The sequence below is a fragment of the Schistocerca serialis genome, chromosome 5 (genome assembly GCF_023864345.2).
Source record: "Schistocerca serialis cubense isolate TAMUIC-IGC-003099 chromosome 5, iqSchSeri2.2, whole genome shotgun sequence".
In the NCBI taxonomy this organism is placed as follows: domain Eukaryota; kingdom Metazoa; phylum Arthropoda; class Insecta; order Orthoptera; family Acrididae; genus Schistocerca; species Schistocerca serialis.
In genome coordinates, this window is record NC_064642.1 from 291,902,001 (window position 1) to 291,922,202 (window position 20,202).

Sequence of the window (20,202 nt, forward strand, 5' to 3'; positions counted from 1 at the left end):
ACATTGAATTTTTAGTTATACAACCGCCCCTGCTTAGCTTTGGTGTTTAACATTACATCATTTAATTAATTGTCAGATCATTAGAATTCTATGAAATGACACGTCATATTCTGCCAGGTTTCGCTTCCAAGAAATGTTGGTTACAGATTCTCGTAATTGCATATTTCTCTAGTTGACAAAGTTTTTGTCCTAACTTTTAATTGCTATTTCAGTTCTTTCTTTAATAGCTGACGGAACGTACTACAATTTATAAAGAGCAATGCTTTACCTACACAAGCTTCCTAAATCCACATTTATCACGTAATTACTGTAAGATCTGTAAACATGCTATGTCATATTCGAAAATAATTCGGCAGAGTTTAACAAATTCCAATAGGTTTTTAACACTTCCGTTTATTATTTTACTTGTTTAGATATTCAGTATCAGCTAGCGTACCAATGTCGTAGCATCTAAAAATCATTGCTTTCTCTGTATTCATATCGGCAGAGCTAATTGTTCTTCTATAAAATCGTCGTTTGTGGGATTGCAGCTCGAATAAAAGAGTGGTATCTTTTAATGAAACACAACTGGGCAGGGATCTAAGCACATATACTATCGGTGATTTCCGACCACTGTGTTCCTCTATCCAGTATCTTCGAGTACTAAGGTGTCCTTCCCAGGATTTCAACATCCGGTGTCTTCCACAAAAGGGAACCTCTTATTAAAATGCTAATTGTTTTGTAGTCCTTTATTTTTTATGCAATTTACACGCCATATCAATCATTCTCAACTGATATATCAATTACAAAAGCAGTTTTCCTGTAATTTTCTTTTTTACAATAATAAGGACGTATTGTGTTCCACTTGTCTGTTAGAACTATACGAACAGCATATAAGGAGACATAAGTATTTTGAACGATAGGTGATTCTATTTGTAGTATGGTGTTTAAGTTCTATCTAGAATACAATGAAGAGCCGAAGAAAACACCTGCCTAATAAGTTATAGGGTCCCTGCGAGCACGCAGAAGCGCCACAACACGTAGGAGCATGGACTCGAATGATGTCTGAAGTAGTGTTGGAGGGACCTTACACCGTGAATCCTGCAGGGCTGCCCATAAATCCGCAAGAGTGCGATGGGGGTGGAGATGTTTTTTCAACAGCACGTTGCAAGGCATCCCAGATATACTCAATAACGTTCATGTCTGGGGAGTTTGGTGGCTAGCGGAAGTGTTTAAAGTCAGAAGAGTGCTCCTGGAGCTCCAGTTCTGGACATGTGGGGTATCTCATTGTCCTGCTGGAATTGCCCAAGTCCATGGGAGTGCACAATCGACATGAATGGATTCATATGATCAGACAGGATGTTTATGTGCGTGTCACCTGTCAGAGTAGTATCGAGACGTATCAGGGGTTCCATATCACTCAAACTGCACCCGCCTCACACCATTACAGAGCCTCTACCAGCTTGAATAGTCTTTTGCTAACATGCCTGCTCCATGGATTCATGAGTTTTGCTCCATACTCTCACACGTTCGTACGCTCGATACAATTTGAAACGAAACTCGTCCGACTAGGCAACACGTTTCCAGTCATCAACATCCTAATGTCGGTGTTGACGGGCCCAGGCGAGGTGTAAATCTTTGTGTCATGCAGTCATCAAGGGTACACGACTGAGCCTTCGGCTTGTAAAGCCCATATAGACGATGTTTTGTTGAATGTTTCGCCCACGCTGACACTTGTTGATTGCCCAGCACTGAAATCTGTAGCAATTTGTGGAAAGGTTGCTCTTCTGTCACTCTGAACGATTTTCTTCGGTCGTCGTTGGTCCTGTTCTTGCAGGATCTTTTTTCGGCCGCAGCGATGTCAGACATTTCATGTTTTTCTTGGATTCCTGATATTCACTGTACACTCGTGAAATGGTCGTACAGGAAAGTCCCCGATTCATCGCTACCTCAGAGGTGCTGTGTCCCATTGCTCGTATACCGACTATAACACCACGTTCAAACTGGTTGGTTGGTTTTGGGGAAGGAGACCAGACAGCGTAGTCATCGGTCTCATCGGATTAGGGAAGGATGGGGAAGGAAGTCGGCCGTGCCCTTTCAGAGGAACCATCCCGGCATTTGCCTGGAGTGATTTAGGGAAATCACGGAAAACCTAAATCAGGATGGCCGGACGCGGGATTGAACCGTCGTCCTCCCGAATGCGAGTCCAGTGTCTTACCACTGCGCCACCTCGCTCGGTCCACGTTCAAACTCACATGCAACTTGATAACTTGCCGTTGTAGCGGTAGTAACCGCTCTAACGACTGCGTCAGACTATTGTTGTCTCATACAGGTGCTGCCGACCACAGCGCCGTATTCTGCCTCTTTACGTATCTCTGTATTTGAATACGCATGCCTATACCAGTTTCTTTGGTGCTTCAGTGTATATCTAAAATAGTAAATTAACACCTACTTCTGATATGGCATTACAATCCAAATCCGTTAAGTCTTTGCAATATACTCGTGTAGTATGTTGAGTAACTGACTGTGTCTGTTGAAATAGTCTTCTTTAAGTGAGGTGTTTGCAACCAGGAGCGATCCAGTTTCGACGGGAGAACCACGTGTCCTGCATTTGTCGTTTAGGAGAGAGAGTGTCTGGGACAACTATTGATGGTTTAACGTGCAAAGTATGTCGTCTCTATTTGCCAACGTGAGACTCTGGTCTCCTTGCGAGTGTTAGAAATTTAGCGGGGTATGGTTTTGAATGACATCATTCCTCAGTAACAGCTGGTTTTGTCTAACGAAGTTCAGTAGTAGCGGTCGGGTTGAGTTACGCATAAATTTTATCTGTATTTGATATTGTTTTCAGTAGTTCAGACGTTTAGTCTTTAGTATTGAAGTAGTTCGAAACTAACTCAATCTGCTTTGAACACTCCTTTTGCATACCAGCTATTGCTCTGACAACTTTGCTGTTTCGTCTCCTTTACCCTTTATCTCGCCTTACTGCATCTTATAAGGAATTTCAGGTTGCTGGATTCTATTTCCGGGTTGTTGGAGGATCTGAAACTGTATTGCTGGGCTGTGAAAGTACGTATTACACTTATTGAAGCATCTTTTGAGACATGGATAACCTCGATACCTATCAAACAGAAGAAACCATCAGAGAAATTCCAATCGGACAATATTCCAGGCATACTAAGTATTCTGTATAAATGCCATGTGATTCTACACTTCTATGAACACTCTGCCTCCCCATGAACCGTGGACCTTGCCGTTGGTGGGGAGGCTTGCGTGCCTCAGCGATACAGATAGCCGTACCGTAGGTGCAACCACAACGGAGGGGTATCTGTTGAGAGGCCAGACAAACGTGTGGTTCCTGAAGAGGGGCAGCAGCCTTTTCAGCAGTTGCAAGGGCAACAGCCTGGATGATTGACTGATCTGGCCTTGTAACAATAACCAAAACGGCCTTGCTGTTCTGGTACTGCGAACGGCTGAAAGCAAGGGGAAACTACAGCCGTAATTTTTCCCGAGGGCATGCAGCTTTACTGTATGGTTAAATGATGATGGCGTCCTCTTGGGTAAAATATTCCGGAGGTAAAATAGTCCCCCATTCGGATCTCCGGGCGGGGACTACTCAAGAGGATGTCGTTAGCGGGAGAAAGAAAACTGGCGTTCTACGGATCGGAGCGTGGAATGTCAGATCCCTTAATCGGGCAGGTAGGTTAGAAAATTTAAAAAGGGAAATGGATAGGTTGAAGTTAGATATAGTGGGAATTAGTGAAGTTCGGTGGCAGGAGGAACAAGACTTCTGGTCAGGTGACTACAGGGTTATAAACACAAAATCAAAGAGGGGTAATGCAGGAGTAGGTTTAATAATGAATAGGAAAATAGGAATGCGGGTAAGCTACTACAAACAGCACAGTGAACGCATTATTGTGGCCAAGATAGATACGAAGCCCACACCTACTACAGTAGTACAAGTTTATATGCCAACTAGCTCTGCAGATGACGAAGAAATTGAAGAAATGTATGATGAAATAAAAGAAATTATTCAGATAGTGAAGGGAGACGAAAATTTAATAGTCATGGGTGACTGGAATTCGAGTGTAGGAAAAGGGAGAGAAGGAAACATAGTCGGTGAATATGGATTGGGGCTAAGAAATGAAAGAGGAAGCCGCCTGGTAGAATTTTGCACAGAGCACAACATAATCATAGCTAACACTTGGTTTAAGAATCATGAAAGAAGTTTGTATACATGGAAGAACGCTGGAGATACTAAAAGGTATCAGATAGATTATATAATGGTAAGACAGAGATTTAGGAACCAGGTTTTAAATTGTAAGACATTTCCAGGGGCAGATGTGGACTCGGACCACAATCTATTGGTTATGACCTGTAGATTAAAACTGAAGAAACTGCAAAAAGGTGGGAATTTAAGGAGATGGGACCTGGAAAAACTGAAAGAACCAGAGGTTGTACAGAGTTTCAGGGAGAGCATAAGGGAGCAATTGACAGGAATGGGGGAAAGAAATACAGTAGAAGAAGAATGGGTAGCTTTGAGGGATGAAGTAGTGAGGGCAGCAGAGGATCAAGTAGGTAAAAAGGTCGAGGGTTAGTAGAAATCCTTGGGTAACAGAAGAAATATTGAATTTAATTGATGAAAGGAGAAAATATAAAAATGCAGTAAATGAAGCGGGCAAAAAGGAATGCAAACGTCTCAAAAATGAGATCGACAGGAAGTGCAAAATGGCTAAGCAGGGATGGCTAGAGGACAAATGTAAGGATGTAGAGGCTTATCTCACTAGGGGTAAGATAGATACTGCCTACAGGAAAATTAAAGAGACCTTTGGAGATAAGAGAACGACTTATATGAATATCAAGAGCTCAGATGGAAACCCAGTTCTAAGCAAAGAAGGGAAAGCAGAAAGGTGGAAGGAGTATATAGAGGGTCTATACAAGGGCGATGTGCTTGAGGACAATGTTATGGAAATGGAAGAGGATGTAGATGAAGATGAAATGGGAGATACGATACTGCGTGAAGAGTTTGACAGAGCACTGAAAGACCTGAGTCGAAACAAGGCCCCCGGAGTAGACAACATTCCATTGGAACTACTGACGGCCTTGGGAGAGCCAGTCCTGACAAAACTCTACCATCTGGTGAGCAAGATGCATGAGACAGGCGAAATACCCTCAGACTTCAAGAAGAATATAATAATTCCAATCCCAAAGAAAGCAGGTGTTGACAGATGTGAAAATTACCGAACTATCAGTTTAATAAGTCACAGCTGCAAAATACTAACACGAATTCTTTACAGACGAATGGAAAAACTAGTAGAAGCCAACCTCGGGGAAGATCAGTTTGGATTCCGTAGAAACATTGGAACACGTGAGGCAATACTGACCTTACGGCTTATCTTAGAAGAAAGATTAAGGACAGGCAAACCTACGTTTCTAGCATTTGTAGACTTAGAGAAAGCTTTTGACAATGTTGACTGGAATACTCTCTTTCAAATTCTGAAGGTGGCAGGGGTAAAATACAGGGAGCGAAAGGCTATTTACAATTTGTACAGAAACCAGATGGCAGTTATAAGAGTCGAGGGGTGTGAAAGGGATGCAGTGGTTGGGAAGGGAGTAAGACAGGGTTGTAGCCGCTCCCCGATGTTGTTCAATCTGTATATTGAGCAAGCAGTAAAGGAAACAAAAGAAAAATTCGGAGTAGGTATTAAAATCCATGGAGAAGAAATAAAAACTTTGAGGTTCGCTGATGACATTGTAATACTGTCAGAGACAGCAAAGGACTTGGAAGAGCAGTTGAACGGAATGGACAGTGTTTTGAAAGGAGGATATAAGATGAACATCAAAAAAAGCAAAACGAGGATAATGGAATGTAGTCGAATTAAGTCAGGTGATGCTGAGGGAATTAGATTAGGAAATGAGACACTTAAAGTAGTAAAGGAGTTTTGCTATTTGGGGAGCAAAATAACTGATGATGGTCGAAGTAGAGAGGATATAAAATGTAGACTGGCAATGGCAAGGAAAGCTTTTCTGAAGAAGAAAAATTTGTTAACATCGAGTATAGATTTAAGTGTCAGGAAGTCATTTCTGAAAGCATTTGTATGGAGTGTAGCCATGTATGGAAGTGAAACATGGACGATAAATAGTTTGGACAAGAAGAGAATAGAAGCATTCGAAATGTGGTGCTACAGAAGAATTCTGAAGATTAGATGGGTAGATCACATAACTAATGAGGAAGTATTGAATAGGATGGGGGAGAAGAGAAGTTTGTGGCACAACTTGACCAAAAGACGGGATCGGTTGGTAGGACATGTTCCGAGGCATCAAGGGATCACCAATTTAGTATTGGAGGGCAGCGTGGAGGGTAAAAATCGTAGAGGGAGACCAAGAGATGAGTACACTAAGCAGATTCAGAAGGATGTAGATTGCAGTAGGTACTGGGAGATGAAGAAGCTTACACAGGATAGAGTAGCATGGAGAGCTGCATCAAACCAGTCTCAGGACTGAAGACCACAACAACAACAACATGAACACTCTGACGACATTACTCGCTGAAACCTCGAAGAAGCTTGTACTTCGTATCCGACATAACTCTTCTACAAATTTGATTTAAAATTGTAAGCAGTGTCAGATCAACATCTTATTCACGTCGAATGAGCTCTGAATGCACAAGGTCGAGGAAACACCTTATAATGTCAGAAGAGAAGAAAGCGAGGAACCTGAACCCTTATATATATATATATATATATATATATATATATATATATATATATATGTTCTTTTTTGGTTTTTGGTGCTATAGAGACAGGACAGCTACCTCTACCATGGCGTGGTACACTTGAGCGGTTATGCCTGCTGATCCGACAGATATCGTCATGAAAACATCACTGTTAAAACATTCATTTCTTGTTCAACTACACAATAAAGGTGATAACTCGGAGGAGCGGCCCTGCGGTATGCAGCGTTGTAGCGTCGTGTGGATGGTGGAGTGGTGATGGCAGCGACTCAGCAAGGTTCATGACCACAGCAGCACACAATGCTGACTAGAGGCTTCCCAGCTACATTGGAGGGGGCGTGCTGAGACACACATAATCACGTCGTGGACCCATCGTGGATGAGACGGATCAGAGCAGCAGCAACAGCAGCAGCAGCATCCACTCACATGGGAAGGAGCATTCAGGAAGGATTTGCTGAACGGCTGCATTGCCCTAGGTTCCAACTGCAGGCCACCAGGTGGCCCTTCGGTTGGAGAGAACCAAGTCCACAGCTTTGGTTTCAGCGCGAGCAGCAGCGCCCCAAATAGCTTCAGCAGAATCCAGAGGTGGAGACCAGTTGACCTACGTAGAAAATAGACCATCTCAGGTCCCCACTCGGAGTTGGTGCCTTACAGACTACAATACTACTGGAAATGATCAGTGTTTGTACGGGCTAGGCCACTCCTTGGTTTGCGAAAACCACAGTTTCTATCACGTAAGCCATTACATAGTTATAGCTACGAGGAGTTGGTGGCTGGCAGACGGCAATACTACTATCAAACAGGAATGTTTATGTAGGCTTGGTCAGTCTTTGTTTTGCTGAAGTATCAGTATCAATCAAATAAGCCGTAACGTAATCACAGCTTCAAGGTGAAGCAATCAGACGCCAACGCCAGAGTCACTCTGCCTTTCTGCTGGGTCAATGCTGTTATGCCCTTCTCCCTCTGTTGTGGTGGGCAATGTGATGACTGCTCGGCATATTCTGGCAGTACTTTCCATATCATAAGGTAGCCCTTGATGCCTCTTCAACTGATCAGCCCGAAGTCACCCGCTTCCGCTGTCTCTTGCAGTTTCAGTGGCGGATCATGGGCCTAAACTCTGGGAAGGCCAGGAAACATATTGGAAAATCCCCATTCCTTCCATTGTAATGCATGCGTACCCAACGTTCAAAAATAATGACGATGACGACGACGACCACCACCACATCATCATCATCATCGTCGTCATCATCATCATCATCATCATCATCATCAACAACAACAACAACAACAACTACTACTACTACTACTACTAGTACTATTAAGTCGACGACTACTAAGACTACGACTAGTACTACTACTACTACTACTACCACTGCGAGTACTATTACTAATAATAATGATACTGATACTCACTTTTATATACAAACAAACTGGTAGGCTGTGTGTGTGAGCGTTGTTACTTGTAAAACAAGTTAACTCGACTGTTCTTCTTCTTCCCACATCTTTCGATGACATCTTCTTACAATATGTCTCGGCTTTGAAGTATTCGCAGTGCTCGTTTTTCTATTGAATACAACCAAGAGCTGATAAGCGATCCTGGGCTATACGGTTTCTGAAATAAATTTTTACATGTTTCAGACAAGAAAAACTTCTTTATACAAAAGCACTTGTTGCAGAAACGGTGGCAATTAAACGAAATTGTTTGAAAGATTTATTTTGATTGCTTCTCCAGACTTACAGAGTGAAACTTTTCTTTGTGCTGGGAAGGCAATGCAGTCTCCAGCTCTACACGCAGCTGCGGGCGACTGAAGGACGAATCATTTGTTTGTAATACTGAATCCACACCGTGTACGGACAAATGCTGAGTGTTACTAGCGAACTGAGTAGTACCGACAAATTTTGAAAAGGGCTGTTTGTCATAATGTGAAAAATCTTCTTTCCATTTGTGGTACAGAATTATCCCCTACCTTGAGGTACACCCATTTGTATTTTGACATCAGTGGATTGCCAATATATTCATCCTTTTAGCTCTATTCATGGAAGATTCAGGTTGGGAATAGGTCGTTTGTTTCGTAGAATTTAAAAATTCGATCAGTTTATCTCAATTTCTTATGCTTCTCGTGCAAGTTACGCATGCAGAGACAGTTCAGTTGAAAAACTGTGCATCAGTTTTTTTCCTCGCGAATGTTGAAATGTGTTTTTAAAAACACAGAGAAAAAAAATAAAGTTGAAGTCTAGGAGGCTGTTTTTGAAACCGTAGGAGCTCTGAAATACCAAACGCTTCTTTGATTAGTTCTAGAAATGAAATTAAGTTGCTTAGATTGTCTTTCAAAGCAGAATGCCCTGCTAAACCTCTAGACATTTTCTTGAGATCTTCGAAAGCCTCAGCGTATGACACAGGTTTTCTTGTGGTTAAGAGCAAACATGAGCAGCAGAACAATTTTCCTTTTGTAGAGCGAGCACGTAACAACTTGTGCTTTTCATAATATGTAGTTTGGAATGCACGTGTTTTGAACTTGTCATTCTGAGGTGTATTTGATGAGTAATACTTATGATGTACTCACTCGAAAGCGTTACATGAATTCTTTATCATGCAAATTGAGTTTTATGTAGGTGTACGCAGTTTGTTCAGTTCCACCTTCATGATCGACGGGCCTTGCGACAAAGTGTCATTTGTGACAGTCGTACCCAGGTGGAACACTCCCGCAATGAGTTTGGTGGTGTACTGCGAAAGACTGAGTATTGTATGATGCTTCTTCAGAAAATCCAGCCCTAGCACTGCGCAGTAGCGCTCAGTTACGTGGGGAGATACTTCCATATATTCCCGAAAATTCTTTGCTCCAATACAGAAAATGAGCAATATTGATTCCAAAGATACCACATCATGGTCGTATACTCCACGTAATTTGTTTTTTCGTCTCCAAGACGTACGGAATGAATGCCGACATTTGAGTCCGTACGTCCACTAAAAACGTATGTCCCATTCCCTTCACCATGCCCACCAAGAAACACTTCACCTCTGCATACTCCTTAGAAGCATTATGCCTTACTGGTAACGCCGTCTGGCAGATGAATTTCCGTTGGTTTTTAACGGATCCTTACTCCGACGTCGCCCAGTGCTTCCTAACCTTCACCCGACGTCCTACTGCCCCACACCCACAGCATTGTGGTGGACTATATTGTTTCCAAATGTGGCACGCATATTCATACCTATAGCACTTTGATGCTCAGAAAAGATGCTCTGTTTATCCGGCAACCGAGTCATCATGTCCGCTTCTTCCAGTTGCGTAGCAACCGCACTAATAACAGCCAGATCCTTTAGGTTCTCCATTCATACCTTCCCGGACACGTGCTTTACCTAGTGCTGAATAATTTTATGAGACTCCTCATTCTGCGTTAACTCATACATTTTCATATTAATTTTCCTAATTCTATCTAATAATGTTTCGACCGACTCCTTTCGTTTCTGAGACAGGCCATTGAGTTATTGCCTGAAGAATCTGACACTAATCTGCATGCAGTAGCGCTGATAGAGTCCTTTCTTGAGTTACTGAAATGTGAGCACCTTGTTCAACCGCACAATATTCATGACGTTTCACCCACAATCTAACTTGGTTGTGTCAATCTTACTTCGTTCAACCAACGATCCAGACTAGCAGTAGCTTCTAGACTGTCAATAAATGCTGACACATCCTCAATCTCTTTATAAGAAAAAAGATACCACTATACTAGCTTCAATAGAGTCCACAGGAGGAACAGGTACATTAACGAAGCATTTGCCTCTACTATCGTAGCTAGTTCACCCTACCTATGCACATTATCAGCTGATGAAATCTCCCCTTGCCTTTGTAGCATGGCATTCCTCTCCGAGAGTTAAAAAAATGGCTCTTAGCACTAGGGGACTTAACTTCTGAGGTCATCAGTCCCCTACAACTTAGAACTACTTAAACCTAACTAACCTAAGGACATCACACACATCCATGACGGAGGCAGGATTCGAACCTGCGACCATAGCGGTCACGCGGTTCCAGACTGTAGCACCTAGAACCGCTCGGCCACTCCGGCCGGCTCCGAGAGTTCGACCATCTGTTTAGCCAAACTGAAAGACGTGCGTATAGCTTTTTTTGGCTAGGAGTTCGTTGCTGGAGAGTTCGACTGTCTGGAGCAAATTTTATTTGACGCAACTTCGGCGACATGCACGTCGACGATACTTACGTCCAGTCCCAAGCGGAAAATCCCTGTCTCGGACGAGAATCGAACCCGTAACCGAGAGTAAGGAACGATAAACACAAGATCACGACCTGCTGACTACCTCAAAAAAGGTTCAACTGCTTTTTGCGTCATGATTGATTTTTGACGTTTATGCAATATCTGCTTAGCAACATTTACACCTAAAGTACATTACGCATTAATTAGGGAGGGACACATTCTATAAAATCTTGGGCGTAAGTACAAGAGACTGATATACCGTTACGATGGATCACAGCTCATCGGCACTCTCAGCACTGATGTGCCTCATGTCCATAACGTCGGCACATACTACACGGTTGGTGTAGCAGGCTAGGAATAGTCAGTGTTGTTCACGAACCAATTCATGACAAGTAGCAAGGCCAGACGCTGATTTTTAGGATTTTGGTATATAGTACCCATATACCCGATTTTTTAACCTTGCACAATCCATGCAAATGTCGCACGATGGTGGTGGTCACAGTTGATCACTCTTGCCAGTTATCGAGTACACCGACATGGCCCATCGTGGATTCCTGCGTTTAAACGATCTTCTTCAATCCTCGAAGGTCTTCCTGATTTCAAACGAACGTCATCGAAACGAAAAAAAAAAAAAAAATTCTTGCCGTGCTCTGTCGAGTGGCATTATCACGGTGAAAATGTTTCTGGCTGTCTTCGCTGCTGTCACCCCTCTTTTGAACTCAAACAGAAGGATATGGCGGAAATGTTCCGATTTCTCCATTTGACAATCAATGTTCTAGAGTCCACAGTTACGCTCATTATTGCAAATGACAAAATGCCAGTCCGTAAACTCAAATGGCAACAGTGAACTACAGATTTAAAAGGAAACTGGTAAATAAACCAATACCAACCGGAATACCAACACGAAAAATGCAAAAACGTTACGAACTTACGCCTAATGCATTCGTGTTAATGTGTTGTTCTTAGTTCATTCATGTTATTGTTCATGACTGATGCACATGACGATTATTTCACGATTCCTTATCCATCGAAATAACTGATGTTTACTTTGGCAGGGCAAACTGGAAACCGGCCGTCAAAAGAAGAGAAATTCCGACTCAGAGAGCTCCTATCGATCTCAGAACGGGCTACAGATGCAGGTGGGAAGCCCGTCCAGGGAATGCAGCTGTGAGCGTTCCAGTTGGAGTGGCGTGTAGTCATGTCCAGGAACAGCCTCAAGAACATCCGTCGCCTCACAACCCCATCAGGGAAGAAACAGCCATCCCTGAAAGCGATGCTTCTGCGTCCACATATACGACATCTCTGCCGCCGCATCTCGGGGAAGCGGCCCAGCTGGTTATGCAGCACCCAGGAGGTGAGGTCGGCGACCAGCAGGCGGACGAGCCCGTATCGGCAGAAGATGACGCGCAGGACAAGAAGGACTCGCCGGTCACTCATTCCAGGCACCGCCGCCAGGTGTCTCGGCTGGGCCGACGCGGCGCGTCCTCGTCCGCCGCGGCGGCCGCCGCTTCCGCTTCATCCGGACCCTGGGGCTCCTCGGCTTCTGCAGCCGCCGCCTCCGCCGCCTCCGGGGGCCGCCAGTCCCCTGCCTACGGGCGCTGGCGCCCAGCCTACGGCTACGGGCGAGGTGTCTACGGCCAACGGCCCGCTTATGGTCGCCCATTGCCCGGGCCGTTCTATGGTTAAAAGGTAGGTTTCGCATCTCCAGCACTCAAAAATGGTTCAAATGCCTCTGAGCACTATGGGACTTAACATCTGAGGTCATCAGTCCCCTAAAACTTACAACTACTTAAACCTAACTAACCTAAGGACATGACACACATCCATACCCGTGACAGGATTCGAACCTGGGACCGTAGCGGTCGCACGGTTCCAGACTGAAGCGCCTAGAATCGTTCGGCCACACCGGCCGGCTCTCCAGCATCCATTCGATCATGCCGTCTTAGGTGCAGGAATAGACTTCAACTCGCAGTTATTTACGGATAGGGTTTCCCCAAATACCTAAACCGCTGGTCATTAATGTTTCAACACCAGGTATGATTAAAGCGATATGCACATACACAGATGGCGATAGTATCGCGTACATAAGTCATAAAAGGGCAGTGCTTTGGTGGAGCTGTCATTTGTGCTCGTATGATTTTATGTGAACAGGGTTCCGATGTGATTATGGTCGCAGGACAGGAATTGACAGACTTTGACCGCGGAATGGTCGTTAGAGCTAGACGCTAGCGATATGCACATACACAGATGGCGATAGTATCGCGTATATAAGTCATAAAAGGGCAGTGCTTTGGCGGAGCTGTCATTTGTGCTCGTATGATTTCATGTGAACAGGGTTCCGACGTGATTATGGTCGCAGGACAGGAATTGACTGACTTTGACCGCGGAATGGTCGTTAGAGCTAGACGTTTGGGACATTCCATTTCGAAGATCGTTGGGGAATTCAATATTCCGCCTGCCGGGGTGGCCGAGCGGTTCTAGGCACTACAGTCTGGAATCGCACGACCGCTGCGGTCACAGGTCCGAATCCTGCCTCGGGCATGGATGTGTTTGATGTCCTTAGGTTAGGTAGGTTTAAGTAGTTCTACGTTCTAGTGGACTGATGACCTCAGAAGTTAAGTCCCATAGTGCTCAGAGCCATTTGAACCATTTTTGAATTCAATATTCCGATATTCACAGTGTCGGGAGTGTGCCGAGAATACCAAATTTCAGGCATTATCTCACACTACGCACAACACACTGATCGACGGCCTTCACTTAACAACCGACTTCAGTGGCGTTTGCGTAGAATTGTCAGAGTAACAGTCAAGCAACACTGCATGAAATAACCACAGAAATCTATGTGCCACGTACCACAACGACCCCGTTAAGACAGTGCAACGACACTTGTCGTTAACGACCTATGGCAGCAAATGACTGACGCGAATGCCTTTGCTAACAGTACGACATTGCCTGCAGTGGCTCTCCTGAGCATGTGACCATATTGGTTGTACCCTAGACGACCGAAAAATCGTGGCCTGGTGAGTTGAGTCCCGATATCATTTGGTAAGAGTTGATGGTAGAATTCGAGTGTGGCGTAAACCCCACGAAGCCATGGGCCCAAATTTGTAACAAGGCACTGTTCAAGCTTGTGGTGGCTCTGAAGTTGTGTGGGCTGTGTTTACCTGGAATAGACTGGGCCCTTTGGCCGCACTGAATCGATCATCAGTTATGCTCTGCTACTTGGAGACAATTTTCTACCTAACAGTGATGGAATTTTTATGGGTGATAATGCGGCTTGTCAGCGGGCAATAATTGTTCGCGACTGGTTTGAATAATATTCTTGACAGGTCGAGGGAATGATTTAGCCACTCAGAGGGCTCGACATGAAAGCCACCGAACATTTATGGGACATAACAGAGAGGACAGTTACTGCACAAAGTCCTGTAGCGGCAACACTTCCGTAACTGTGGACGGCTATAGAGCCAACATAGCTCTTCTGCAGAGAGCTTAACCAGCAGCGTGCGGTCCTGTATTGTGGCAGTTATGCCGAGCATTTAAGGCATAAACTGAGGAATAGCCGTGTATCCCGCGTCTCAACCATATTCTATTTTGCAACTTTTTTGCTGTTTTTGTTTCCGTAACGTTTCTCCCTTATTCGATAATATTTCATTCAAATTTGACGTCATTCTGACCAGCGGTCCACTTTTTAACAGCTTTCTGAAACTAGAACTTTCATTATAATCTTCCTGTACATGAGAATTAGAATCACTGGCTATAATTAATGCTGACATCAAAAACACATGCTTACATGTATATGGGTGTATACAGGGCTAAACACCTAGCACATGCACCACATATATTATTGAAATGATGTGCTGTTGATGTGCGGTTTTCACAGAATGGATTGACAGTCCGCGGATCGTGCCATTACTCAACAGACAGACTGTAATAATACTTAGTGAATTTTGTGCAAAAGTAAACTTTTTAAATGTAACAATCCCTATTAACGTCAACAAACTAAAAGTGTAGTAAACAAGAATGCCAGTGGTTTTTGTTGCAGAATTCTAGTGCGAGTCGTTTACGAGATACCGTATTGTGCGAAGATTCCACACCGGCGCTCGTTCGTGCCATTCAACCTGCGTAGTTGCTAGGTACGATGTTATGTGCGCTTACAGAGTGTGTGTGTATTCTGTGAGTATATTGTGACTTGCTTGACTTGCTAGTCAGCTAGTGCGTGACAGTTCAAGCAGCAGGTCGTGAGTGGATGGTGGGATTTACCAATGCAGAAAAAGCCGATATGGTCATAGTGTATGGAGAGTATAGAAAGAATGAAGTTATTCCTGATACGGTGTATGCGGCAAGATATCCCAATACTCGTCAACCACCTTGGCAGTTATTTATCAACCTCCTCATCCAATTACGTGAAAGTGGTAGTGTAACACTTAGACAGTTTAACAGAAGGAAACAAGTGACGAAAGAAGAGAGGAAATTAATGTTCTTGCTGCTGTTACAGTTGATCCACACGTTAGCTCCAGCGCAGATTCAGGCAAGTTCCCTATGCATTCTTCATCGACATAGGTTCCATTCCTATCACATTTCTCTCCATCGAGAGTTGCATGGAAATGATTATGAGAACAGTGGCAAGTCCTCTACGTGGGCACTAAGGCAGGATATTACTGTTGTATCACGTATCTTGCTTAGTGATGAAACCCCATTCATCAGTCATGGCAAGGTAATCCTCTGGAACATGCACTATTGGTTTGTTGACAATCCCCGTTGGCTTCGTCAGATGGAGTGTCAGAGTCCAGGGAATGTAAAGGTGTGGTATGGAATAGTGAACCATCTGCTCATAGGTTCGTTTTCCGTAGACGGCCCACTGAACTAGCCCAAGTATCGCAATAGCAGCCTTCTAAAAGGCAGTTTTCCGTGGAAGCTAGAAGACGTTACACTACAGACGAAGGGAATCTATGGTTGCAACATGATGACTGCCCAGCCCACGGTGTAGGAAGTACTACAGCGTGTCTTCACGTAGACCTGTACCTTGGCTGGCCCACTCCCGGTATTTGACGCCTGTAGAATTTTTTCAGCAGGAGAAAGCTGAATGACGCCGTCTACAAAGACCAACGAACTACACCCGATGATATATTCAGCGACATATTATTAAGCCTACTCGGATATCTCCACTGAAATGCTAGCACATGTAACCCGTTGTTCCACCAGAGTGAAAGCGCGTACTGGAGTTGCCGGTGGTAATTTTGAACGCAACTTGTGATGCTTAACTACCTCGTTACTGGTCAGAATTCACATAGCTAGTGGATGAATTTGTGCTGTTCTTTAGTGTGTGCTAGCAAAGGTATTGTGCAAGCGTCGGTGTGGGAACTTCTCAGACTACGATATCTCGAAACGACTCGCACGAGAATCCTGAAACAGACATCACTGACGTTCTAATACAGCTTACATTCAGTTTTTTAATGCCAGCAGGCATTGTTCGGTTTCAGGAGTGCATGTCTGCACAAAAATACACTTTATACGTATTATTACAATATATTGATCGGCTAACAATGCGAGCCCCTGACTACCAACCCACTCTGTGAAAACCACACATCAATAGCACTTGCCATTTCCGTAATATCTGCGGTGCAAGTCTTAGGAGATTCACCCTGTATATAGAAACACTGCTTAAACCCACTGGCAGTAAGCAATGACATACATAATACGTTATAATAACTTGTGTTCCTAATCCCCACGAAATCAGTTAGAACTTAACATACTTTCCTTTTTACACTCTGACAGATGAACTACAACCATTATAATGCCGAAAACAGCACAGTAAGACACTGAAGGATTAAATGAAGCTGGGGAAATACAAAGACAACTAAGGTCACTATTGCAACAACAATCCACAGAGACACACACAAGTGACTCTAGTGTGATAGACACGAAAGTTGAAAGCGTTTTGTATCAAAATTTTTCTCGACGGATTAAATTTTCTACAGTGCTCCAGTCACAGTGCAGTGAACGAAGTAGAGAACTACCGCCGATTTACGGACAGCTGCTGTTCGAGTGCCAGTTGCCCGAACCTTCAGACTACAGCATGTTCAGGCAGAGGTCAGCTCAGATGCAGCATACCGCGTGTGTCTTCTCCAACGGGCCAGGAGGTGGAAGCATCGAACTTGTGTGCCTTAAGTTGACAGAAGGCAGACAATGACGTCGGGCTTTACATACAACACAAAGAAAAACATTGCTCTCTCCAACAAAGCACTTGAATCACAGTTGCTAACAGTTTTGTGGCTCATTAGATTTAAAGACACTAAGTGAGAAACACACATTGAGACATTGTATGCAGCACTTTCATATTGAGTTAGTGGGGCATGCCGCATACTCTAGCACAGCTCAATAGCACTCGTTGCTAGGCAACATCGTTTCATGGTATATGATCGTGACGGCTCTCTATAGTAAGCCATAATGAATAGATTGCCTCAAGCAGACGACAATAGTACAGTAGAACCCACTTGTAAATAAATAGCCCCACTGCAGTTTCTTCAGGGTTTTGTGTTCTTCCTATAAATACTTGGAAACTGTGAAGGATCTTTTGCACAAAATATGTGCTCGTATTGTCTCTAGACAAGTAATTTGTACGTAAGATGCTGTAGCACATGGAGGCACTTTTTCGCTGTACTAAAGAGACTAAAACTGGGAAATTTATTTAAATTTGGCACTAAAGAATAGCTATTGCATCAAAAAGCTCTTTTCTTTAATTATACATCTACGTTTTGTAGTATGGAAAGAAGTCGTACAGTAGACGCCTATCGTACCGAGGCTGGGCAATGCTAGACGCGCCAAAGGTAAAGTAACTCACAATAAGGCCCATTGCGGTACCTCAAAATGCAGCTTCCTAAGAGTATAAAATAAAAAAATTAAGTACCTGATCTATTTTAACCTGTAACGAATAACAAGAGCGATCTCCCTTTGTCAATAATTTGTGTGTTGTTCGACTTATGCGACCTCCATTGCTTTTCTGTAATTATCATCTCCCTTCTCAGATCACGACATGCAAAGACCAATCTTAAACATTTTCATCGTCGTCCTCGTCAGATCTATTGTACTTAGCCCCAGCAAAAATGGTTGCAGTCTTAAGAGAAGGAACCATTCTCCTTTTTTATTGTTTTTAAAATGGTGTATCAGATTGCTATACCAATTGCGACTTATAGATCTTTACTGTTATTGTCAACCTAAATCCAGTCACACGTTCAGGAAAACTGATTTAATTCTCCTTCAGACAATACTGACTAAAAGCTATTCGAGGCTTTGTCTTATTTATCAGAGTGTTATCAAGAGTTACGATACGACCTTATGGTGCATAGGTTTTACAGAATACAGAAATTTATGTATCTTTCGGTTATGTTACAAAGATTCCGTAAAAATCTCAATCAATGGTATATGACGACTGTCGCCAATTTCTGAATTTACCTTACATGGTTTTCCGGTACGTAATAAATGCGAAAAGAATGCTACATGTTTCTAATTGTTCCAGTATATCTTCAGAAGCGAACAGAAGGAAAAGACCTGAAATGACTGGCTTGACCTGGTGCGCAATCAATTGCTAAAATTTTCTACAATTTACACACTATTTTAGAAATAGCACTTTCCAACTTAGATCAGTGAACCGAACAGAACTTTCGTCAGCAGAACTAACGACAGACAACAGCAGGTATTAGTATATCATTGAGGCATCGCAGGGCACTGTGCATCACACAGCATTTAATGTAAAATCTATTTCGTTACGTGAATGAATACTTTTGTTACAGGTTGATGCCGCTATGCAAGTCAGCAGAAGAAAGGCGATCCGATTGGCAGCACCATGGTGTATATGAACAATATTTATTTTTTTTACTACTTATTTTTCTGCATAATAAATATTTATGTTATTTTGTACAAAAATAATTGACATTCTGTTACACGCACAAATGAACCTAACTCCGGCCCTAAAATGTGAAGTTGTACAGGACGCCAAATTCACACCTGACATGTACCATGTTTGTGTTTACTTACGGCTACACAATCTGAAGTTTATCTTGCGAAATCGGGTTCAGGCTAATTCAAGTTCATGTGGAAGTACAGTTTTATCTTTGCTATTCTCTCTAGTCTTAAAACATTCACTGCGAAACCAAGTAACATAATTAGTTATTTAGACGGAACATAAGTTCACGTACAAAATTACAGGTTATACCCAAACAGTTTTGGAGGCATTTTAAATCACAACGTGTTCTCGTGTGCTCCGCTTTCCAGAACAGAACAACAGACAGAGCGGAAGGTAGGTCAGAACCAGTCGGCAGAACGAATCTAGAATCTCAGTACACTGTTGTATACAGCACAGTCAGTCGATTCGCATGGCGGTCTCTTTTGTAGATTTGGAAAAAGCTTATATTTCGAATGACCGAACTATCATCTTTAGCCTACTACACCGTAGTAACTACATCAAAGTGGTGAGTATAACACAACAACATGTTTATTCCAACAGATTTTATTAAAATATAACATTTTAAAGTAATGTTAATGTGCAGTATCTCCGAATCTTTCGAAGTATAGAGAACGTAAGTCAGTGTGATGAACTATCTGCACTAAATTTCAATATGGTGCTGGACATGATCACGGAACGTGGCAGAAAAAAACACCTGGAACAATATATGAAAAAAGTGAACTAATTAATATCAAATGCTATTGTTTTGTTGATGAGCTTTCCAGACATGCCATAGACAAGAGTCATGAAATCGCTATCGAGACGTGCCACCAAATCTCTCAGGAGAAACGAACTTACATGAACTCTCAGCAGAAAGATCTAGGATGCCTCGTGGCGAGATGGGGCGATATCGCATTGGCTAAACACTTAAATTATTGAGGTGAAATTACTGTGAATATCAGAGAGAGAGAGAGAGAGAGAGAGAGAGAGAAAGAGAGAGAGAAAGACAGACAGACAGAAGTTGAGCAGACAGTTACTTAGTGGACTCAATGATTAACCTGGAATATCTACAACAGTAAATTCCTTTACACCAAAGCCAAACTTCACCGCTACCAGACAGCTGTTCTACCAGACGCACTCTGTGCAGTACAGATACCATCAATAATAATCAATGTCAGTGCCATCGTAATAGAACGGCAGATGTGGAAAATATTCGAGCCCGAGGTACAAAGCATGGTTAAGCAAAAGCTGAGTTGAATTTCGTAAAAGAACGGAACAGAAAAGGCATCCGAAATTTTGCCCACATACAGTGTAGCACAAATGGACTCCTTCGATTCACACA

General features: G+C 43.1%; 1 protein-coding gene across 1 annotated transcript in view; it reads left to right on the plus strand.

Annotated features, from left to right (window-relative positions):
* LOC126481051 (uncharacterized) overlaps positions 1-18,836 on the plus strand; it is a 32,337-nt gene extending 13,501 nt beyond the window's left edge. Inside the window, exons 3-4 of the mRNA XM_050104531.1 lie at positions 11,974-12,607; positions 18,709-18,836. Of these exons, the coding sequence (XP_049960488.1) occupies positions 11,974-12,604 (631 nt within the window). The 3' untranslated portion in view covers positions 12,605-12,607; positions 18,709-18,836. The remainder of the gene's footprint in view (positions 1-11,973; positions 12,608-18,708) is intronic.
* Positions 18,837-20,202: the final 1,366 nt, after the last annotated feature.